Below are 8,597 nucleotides of genomic sequence, written 5' to 3'. Positions count from 1 at the left end.
TGTGTGTGTGTGTGTGTGTGTGTGTGTGTGTGTGTGTGTGTGTGTGTCTATTTCTGTCACTGTGGGAACGGGCGCTTTATTGTGGAGCAGCTGAACAGGAAGTAGATGTCAACGTTTGTTTCTCTGGAAATTACACACACACACTGTTGCTGATCCAGCTGCATCAACAACAATACAACCAGTAAATACTGAGGGCTAACCTGTGTGTGTGTGTGTGTGTGTGTGTGTGTGTCTCTATATATATGTGTGTGTGTGTGTGTGTGTCTCTGTATATGTGTGTGTTTAGGTCATCACCCCGTGCAGACGTCTCATCCTGTGTGCAGACAACAGGAAGGAGATGGAGGAGTGGATGGCAGCTCTGCGCAGCGTCCAGAACAGACAGAACTACGAGGTCTGTCTCTGTGTTGTTACCAGTTAGACCAGCAGCTGGTACCAGTACCAGCTGCTGACCGTGTGTCCCTCTCTCCCAGTCCACCCAGTACAGCATGGACCACTTCAGCGGGATGCACAACTGGTACGCCTGTTCTCACGCCAGACCGACGTACTGCAACGTGTGCAGAGAGGCGTTATCAGGGGTGACGTCCCACGGGCTGTCCTGTGAAGGTACACACATGGTACATGCATGGTACAAACACATAGTACACACATAGTACACACACAGTACATGCATGGTACAAACACATAGCAGTGGCAGGCCGTGCATTTTATACCTGGGCCTGCACTTGTGAAAATGAAGCCCACCACCTACAAATGCACTACGAGTGCAGATACATGAATACCCGCATGATGGGATGCGGCGGCATTAACGAACAATGAGTCAAAATCAATTCAGCTAAAACGTGCATTCCGCCACACACTCAAGAGCACGGGCCATTCAAATATTATTCATATCAGAGGGAACAATATTACCCATATCATGAAAACGACACGATAGACAAATTAACAGAGTAGTAACTCTCCTATCACTCCCTCCAGGAAATACACGACTCCATAGTTCTTGTTACTGACGGATTTATTAGTCTGTCAACACCGAGAGGGAAAATGAGTCCACTTGAAAACACATGAACCTTCAAAGTAGATCACTTAAAAACTTAAACTTAACTTTAACACTTTAACTTTAACACTTTGCACGGAGTATATAGACCGCTGCCGCTTCGTGCATCATCTTGTTGATGTGCACCGGCTAAATGTGTCCCCCGCGCAACATAGGACTTAACAATAGTTCCTATCACATATAAAACCAAACGAAAATCCATATAAGTTGTATAAATAATAATATATAATATAAACAAGCCTATTAAATGATGACATGGATCATATTTATGGCAGTTAAAGCTACTGCAGTTCACTTACCAGAGCTGCTGTTCACTATTTAGCTGTTCTTCCTCCTTTCTTTATTAACAAAGAGTTTAATCTCACGGTTGTTCAGTACATCCGTGCGTTTTAGTTCCAGTAAGAAGTCCTTCTCCATTCATGGACGCCAGTGAAGACAGTCGAGCCTCCCCAGTTGTATTTCTTGAACACGTTTTAATGTGTTTGAGGCTGGAAATGTCCGCTCGACAGAGGCAGCAGATATTGGGATTGTCACTGCCCAACATGTCACGCTAGCCCACTGACCAATCACGTATGGCTAAGCCAGCTAGCAGGCTCTGGCACATCAAAGAATACGCCCAACTGTCAAACTAAAGATCTGATTGGTTGAAGAATATGACAATCAACAATATCGTCCCCATTCACTTAAACTGCACATGGATGCACTTGTGAGTCTGCAGGCCTCTGCCTCTGTTCTTACCTAGAGACACAGAGGTGAGATCTGATTGGATAAAAGCTCTACTTAAAACAAGCTGCACTGGAAGCAGAGCAACTGAGGAAGACAGTAGCTGTGCAATGAGAACATAAGATAATGGGGAAAATATTTATATAAATTATAATACATGTAGTGTATTTAAGAACAATTATTAAATTATAAAATAGATATAGCTTTGTGATTCTGTTTAGGCCAGCAGAGAAGGCCTTGCAGGCCCTGACGGCCCACCACTGACACACAGTATACATAGTACACACAGTACACACATAGTACATATTGTACACACACATAGTACACACAGTATATGCATAGTACACACATAGTACACACACATAGTATACGCATAGTACACACATAGTACCTGCATAGTACACACGTAGTACATGCATAGTACACACACGTAGCACACACACACAGTACACATTGTACACACACACAGTACACATACAGTACACATAGTACACGCATAGTACATGCATAGTACACACGCATAGTACACATGCAGTACACACGCAGTACACACATAATACAGGTGTAGTACACACAGTACACGCTTATTACACACGTAGTACACACACAGTACACACATAGTACACACAGTACACGCATAGTACAACTTAATACACACAGTTTAATTGTGTGTGTGTGTGTGTGTGTGTGTGCCTACCTGCCTGCCTGCATGTCAGTGTGTAAGTTTAAGGCTCATAAGAGATGTGCAGTCAGAGCCACCAACAACTGTAAATGGACGACTTTGGCTTCTATTGGGAAAGACATCATTGAGGACGAGGACGGGGTGAGACGCTCATATTCACAGACTTGTAACGGTGTCAGTGAACGCCTCATCTCCAGCTGACCTCTGACCTCTGTCCTTAGGTGTCGATGCCTCATCAGTGGTTGGAGGGAAACCTGCCGGTCTCAGCTAAATGTAACGTCTGTGATAAAACCTGTGGGAGCGTCCTCCGTCTGCAGGACTGGAGGTGTCTCTGGTGTAAAGCTATGGTGAGACTGGAAGCACTGGTTCTATGAATGAATGAGACGGAGTCCTCCAGAGTCCAAAGACACCGGTTCTATAAACCAATGAGATGGAGTCCTCCAGAGTCCAAAGAACGCAGTCTGCAGTCATATTCATAGAATAGGCTTTCATTTTCAGGTGATAGTTCAGGTGATAGTTCAGGGGATAGTTTAAGGGATAGTTCAGGTGATAGTTCAGGTGATAGTTCAGGTGATAGTTCTGGTGATAGTTCTGGTGATAGATCAGGTGATAGATCAGGTGATAGTTCAGGTGATAGATCAGGGGATAGATCAGGTGGTAGTTCAGGTGTAGTTCAGGTGATAGATCAGGTGATAGATCAGGTGATAGTTCAGGTTCAGATCAGGTGTACATAATTGCTGTGTAACTCTAAAGTGACATACTAAGGAAAGACATGTTGAGGTGTTTCCTTCTGTCCTCCAGGTGCACTCAGGCTGTAAGGAGCAGCTGTCCTCTAAGTGTCCTCTGGGTCAATGTAAAGTGTCAGTTATCCCCCCAACTGCACTCAACAGCATCGACTCTGACGGTGAGCCTAAGCAATACATCTGATCGACCATCAGACAGCGTTAACAAACACACTGAATGTTGGTCTGTGTGTTCAGGTTTCTGGAAGGCCTCGTGTCCTCCGTCCTGCACCAGTCCTCTGCTGGTGTTTGTCAACTCTAAGAGTGGAGACAACCAGGGCATCAAGTTCCTGAGACGCTTCAAACAGCTGCTGAACCCGGCACAGGTGTTTGACCTGATGAATGGGGGACCTCACCTGGGGTGAGACAGACGGAGAGACAGACACCTGTGTTACATGAAAGATGTGTTTTATCTTAAAAGGTCGGTGTGAAAACGTTCTGTCTGTCTGTCAGTCTGCGTTTGTTCCAGAAGTTTGATACGTTCAGGATCCTGGTGTGTGGAGGAGACGGCAGCGTCGGCTGGGTTCTGTCTGAGATCGATGCTCTCACGCTGCACAAACAGGTGTGTTTTAATTATTGATCCCATCCCATCTAATCTGGTCAAGGACTGTCTCCCAGCCATCTCACCACTCATCACAGTAATCATTAACTCCTCCCTCAGCTCCGGATCAGTCCCCGACACACTTAAACTGGCTGCTGTCACCCCCATCCTCAAAAAACCTGGACTTGACCCTGACACCATGAGCAATTTCCATCCCATTTCCAATCTTCCCTTTCTGTCAAAAATACTGGAACGCATTGTCGCCACACAACTCAAAGCCCACCTCATCTCCAACGATCTGTTCGAGCCATTTCAATCCGGTTTCCGCTCACAGCACAGCACTGAAACAGCCCTCCTCAAAGTCACCAACGACCTCCTCCTCTCCTCAGACGCTGGTCACCTCAACATTCTCATCCTCCTCGACCTCACTGCAGCTTTTGACACCATCAACCATAACATCCTTCTCTCCCGCCTCGAATCCTCCCTCAACATCACCGGAACTGCTCTCTCCTGGATTAAATCATATCTCACAAACAGACAGCAGTTCAGCAGCATCAACAACTGCACCTCCACCACTGCTCTTCTGTCTCAAGGCGTCCCCCAGGGTTCGGTGCTTGGTCCTCTTCTGTTCATCCTCTACTTGCTCCCTCTTGGTAACATCATCTGTCAACATGGTCTTCACTTTCACTGCTACGCCAATGATGTCCAGCTCTACATCTCCACAAAGGCCATTACCACTGCTACTCACTCCACTCTCACCAACTGCCTCACTGACATTAAATCATGGATGCAAACCAACTTCCTCAAACTGAACTGTGATAAATCTGACATGATCATCATCGGTCCCACATCCCTCACTAAAACCGATCACAACTTCTGCCTCACCATCGACAACTCCACTCTGTCTCCCTCCCCAGACATCCGCAACCTCTGAGTCATGTTCGACAGCAACCTCTCCTTTGAACACCACGTCAAACAAATCGCCAGAACTGCCTTTTTCCACTTAAAAAACAGCCCGTCTCCGCCCATCACTCTCCTTATCTGCTTCTGAAACTCTGATCCACGCCTTCATCACCTCAAGAATTGACTACTGCAACAGCATTCTTCACGGCACATCATCCAAAATCCTAAATAAACTCCAGTACATCCAAAACTCTGCTGCTCGCCTGCTCACCCACACCCGCTCCCGTGACCACATCACCCCTGTTCTCCAGAACCTCCACTGGCTCCCCGTCCCACAACGGATCCAATACAAAATCCTTCTCCTCACTCATAAAGCCCTCCACAATCAGGCCCCCTCCTACCTCACCGACCTGCTTCACCACCACACTCCATCCCATCGGCTCCGCTCCTCTGATGCCTCCTGTCCCTTCCACTCGGGACCAAGCACCGGACATGGGGTGACAGAGCCTTCTCCATATCTGCCCCCTCCCTCTGGAACTCTCTCCCCAAACACATCCGAGACTGCACTGACCTTTCCATATTCAAATCACAAATCAAAACCCACCTGTTCAAAACTGCTTTTAATGTGTGACCATTATTGTGTATTTTATGTTTTTAGTGTATTGCTTTTATATATATGATGATTTTAATGTAAAGTGTCTTTGATTATTATGAAAAGCGCTATATAAATAAAATGTATTATTATTAGGGCCCGAGCACCGACAACGTCGGGCCGCGAGGTCCCTATTGAAACTGTAGGAATTATTATTATTATTATTATTATTCTCTCGAATGAAATGCCTTTTTGGGGGCTTTATAATGTCCCCAACGTCCCGATATTTGGCGAGAATATCAGGACTGCTGAAAAATTTGATATTTTATGGGTCCCATCCTTGAACATGAAAATATTGCTCGCTAGTGCCCCCTAGAATTTAGCCCCCTCATCCAGTATGTCCAATTAACTTGAAATTTTACACAGGCATGCCACCAAATGAGGTCTACAAAAAAGCCTCTTGGACCCCTAAGCTCCGCCTTCCAAAATTTTCCGCCATTTTGCATTTTCTGAAAAACACATTTTTGCAACCTCCTCCTACACGCTGAGTCCGATTGCTACTAAATTTGCTGTGGATCAGTATTGGATCTATATAATAACATTCTATCAAAAGATGTTTGATATCTCATTACGTTTAGAAGATATGGACCAATGAACTTTATAAGGCGTGGCTTTGTTTTTCAACACTCATAACTTCAAAACCATCTAACCTATAATCGCAAAATTTGTCTCATATGTGCACATCGTATATTGTTACGTACCCTACAATTTTCAATCCATTCAACCACTTGGGAGCGATACAGTAGTTAAGCCATTTTTGGCTTTTTTGTCAATTTTCATCATTTTCAGACGTTGTACTTTATCGAACTCCTCCCACAGAATTCATGCGATCGACTTCAAATTTGGTTAGGATGATCTAAAGATATTAATGATGAAAAGTTACTAAAATGGTCTACTGACATTGAACGACCTTCATTTTATGTGGCGCCCATTGCCGTGGCAACGCGTCATTCACCATGAAAAATTAAGCTTATTTTTCTGTGACTTAGGATGCTCAACAAGCCTTGGAACTTTGCACAGGTGTCATAGGTGATGGAAATAAATATTTCATATGGCTTTTTGGCTTGACCCTTTCAAATTGCCTCGATATCGCCCCCTACAAATATTCAAAATTGCAGCCCCAGCACTACGTTTGACCTACATGAAATGAAATTTGGTAGGCACATGTATCACATGAAGACTTAAAAAAAAGTCTCTTGGGACCATGCTCTAAAATTAACGGGAAGTCGGCCATTTTGATTTTTGTGTGAATTTTCCCATGATTTCTAGTCGCTATACTTTAACAAACTCCTCCTAGGGACGTTGTCAAATCCTTTTCAAATTTGGTCAGTATAATCTAAAGACCTTTGCTATTAAAAGTTACTCAAACCTTTACGTTTGATGGAATGGTGTAGCCGTGGCGTGGCGGCCATTGTAGGTGATTCGCTATTAAACAACAAGCTGATGTAACTCCACTGGACTTGCTCAAATCTGTCCCAAACTTGCCATATTTGATAACAGTCATGGCCTGAGGATGTCTACAAGCCAATTTTCACTCAAAGTCATAGCGCCACCTACTGGCAACAGGAAGACAGCGTTATGTGACAAACTGAATCCGATTTATATGACATTTACATGATGTGGTCTATACTTGATGTAGAGCAACACAATGCATGTTTGCGCGTGTTCTCTAGCGTCACAAAGTGGATACAGGAACTGGTGGAATATTTGCACTACATAATTTCCAGCGTCACACAGTCCAAGCATTAAAAATATGTCTAAATTGTGGGCACGCTGTCTGATGGTCGCAGATATTTATGGCCGCTTCTGCCAGCGTCCCGCCAGTACCCCCGAGACGCGGGAAGGTGCGAGGGCCCGTTCATCGCTGCTCGCAGCTTTAATTATTATTATTATTATTAATAGATCTGAGTGTCTATGTTATCTATCAACATGTTGTTCATTGTGTTGTTGTTTCCAGTGTCAGCTGGGAGTTCTTCCTCTGGGGACTGGGAATGATCTGGCCCGGGTTCTGGGGTGGGGTTCAGCCTGTGACGACGACACACAGCTGCCTCAGATACTGGAGAAACTGGAGAGAGCCAGCACCAAGATGTTAGACAGGTAACTGGTGTGAGACCGGTAGCTGGTGTGAGACCGGTAGCTGATGTGAGACGGGTAGCTGATGTGAGACGGGTAGCTGATGTGAGACGGGTAGCTGATGTGAGACGGGTAGCTGATGTGAGACGGGTAACTGATGTCAGACGGGTAACTGATGTCAGACGGGTAACTGATGTCAGACGGGTAACTGATGTCAGACGGGTAACGGCTGTGAGACAGTTAATGGCTGTGAGACAGGTAACGGCTGTCAGACAAGTAACCGTATCTCCTCCTGTTGTAGGTGGAGTATTATGGTCTATGAGACTAAGTTTCCACGGCAAAATTCTGCCTCCACCGTCACTGAATACTGTAGCGACGACTCTGAGGTAACAGGAAATTACATCACTTCCTGCTGTTGTTATCACATTCAGTTTTCTTCATGTAATTATTAAATAATATGTATTTTAGCTTCATTAATAATATCGATAAAGTTGATTTGAATCAGACATTCCTTCTCATAATGAAATAATAACATAGTAAACACCTGCTCACCTGTACTGACTCAGTGTTTGTCGTCTGATCCAGGTTCAGCAGATTTTGACCTATGAGGACTCAGTGGCTGCTCACCTGTCCAAGATCCTCACCTCAGACCAGCACTCTGTCGTCATCTCCTCCGCGAAGTACGACCGCCTGTCTCTCTGTCTGATTGTCTCTCTGTCGGTCTCTCTGACTGTCTGTCTGCCTGTCTCTCTCTCTGCCTGTCTTTCTCTCTGTCTGTCTGTCTCTCTGACTGTCTGTCTCTCTCTCTGTCTGTATGTCTCTCTGACTGTCTGTCTCTCTGTCTCTCTCTCTCTCTCTGTCTGTCTGTTTGCTTGTCTTTCTCTCTGTCTGTCTGTCTCTCTGACTGTCTGTCTCTCTGTCTCTCGGACTGTCTGTCTGCCTGTCTTTCTCTCTCTCTCTCTCTGACAGTATGTCTCTCTGTATGTACTTTCAGGGTTCTGTGTGAGACGGTGAAGGACTTTGTGGCTCGTGTTGGAAAAGCGTACGAGAAGAACACAGAGAGTTCAGAGGAGTCAGATGTCATGGCCAAGAAGGTGTGTTTATACTGTTTTATTTATAAATACATATATATATGTACATATATATACAGTTGTGTGAAAAAGTTGTTTGTCACACTTAAATGTTTC

At 44.9% G+C, this 8,597-nt stretch overlaps 1 protein-coding gene across 1 annotated transcript in view; it reads left to right on the top strand.

Moving 5' to 3' along the window:
* Positions 1-14: 14 nt before the first annotated feature.
* LOC116377500 (diacylglycerol kinase delta-like) overlaps positions 15-8,597 on the top strand; it is an 11,797-nt gene continuing 3,214 nt past the window's right edge. Inside the window, exons 1-11 of the mRNA XM_031839145.1 lie at positions 15-391; positions 471-603; positions 2,494-2,600; positions 2,681-2,806; positions 3,261-3,363; positions 3,440-3,602; positions 3,695-3,803; positions 7,295-7,434; positions 7,712-7,796; positions 7,996-8,090; positions 8,405-8,504. Of these exons, the coding sequence (XP_031695005.1) occupies positions 338-391; positions 471-603; positions 2,494-2,600; positions 2,681-2,806; positions 3,261-3,363; positions 3,440-3,602; positions 3,695-3,803; positions 7,295-7,434; positions 7,712-7,796; positions 7,996-8,090; positions 8,405-8,504 (1,215 nt within the window). The 5' untranslated portion in view covers positions 15-337. The remainder of the gene's footprint in view (positions 392-470; positions 604-2,493; positions 2,601-2,680; positions 2,807-3,260; positions 3,364-3,439; positions 3,603-3,694; positions 3,804-7,294; positions 7,435-7,711; positions 7,797-7,995; positions 8,091-8,404; positions 8,505-8,597) is intronic.

This window comes from Anarrhichthys ocellatus, unplaced genomic scaffold (genome assembly GCF_004355925.1).
Source record: "Anarrhichthys ocellatus isolate YVR2014 unplaced genomic scaffold, GSC_Weel_1.0 scaffold1325, whole genome shotgun sequence".
NCBI lineage: Eukaryota > Metazoa > Chordata > Actinopteri > Perciformes > Anarhichadidae > Anarrhichthys > Anarrhichthys ocellatus.
The sequence above is the reverse complement of the archived record's forward strand: the minus strand, read 5'-3'. Positions and strand labels throughout refer to the sequence as shown.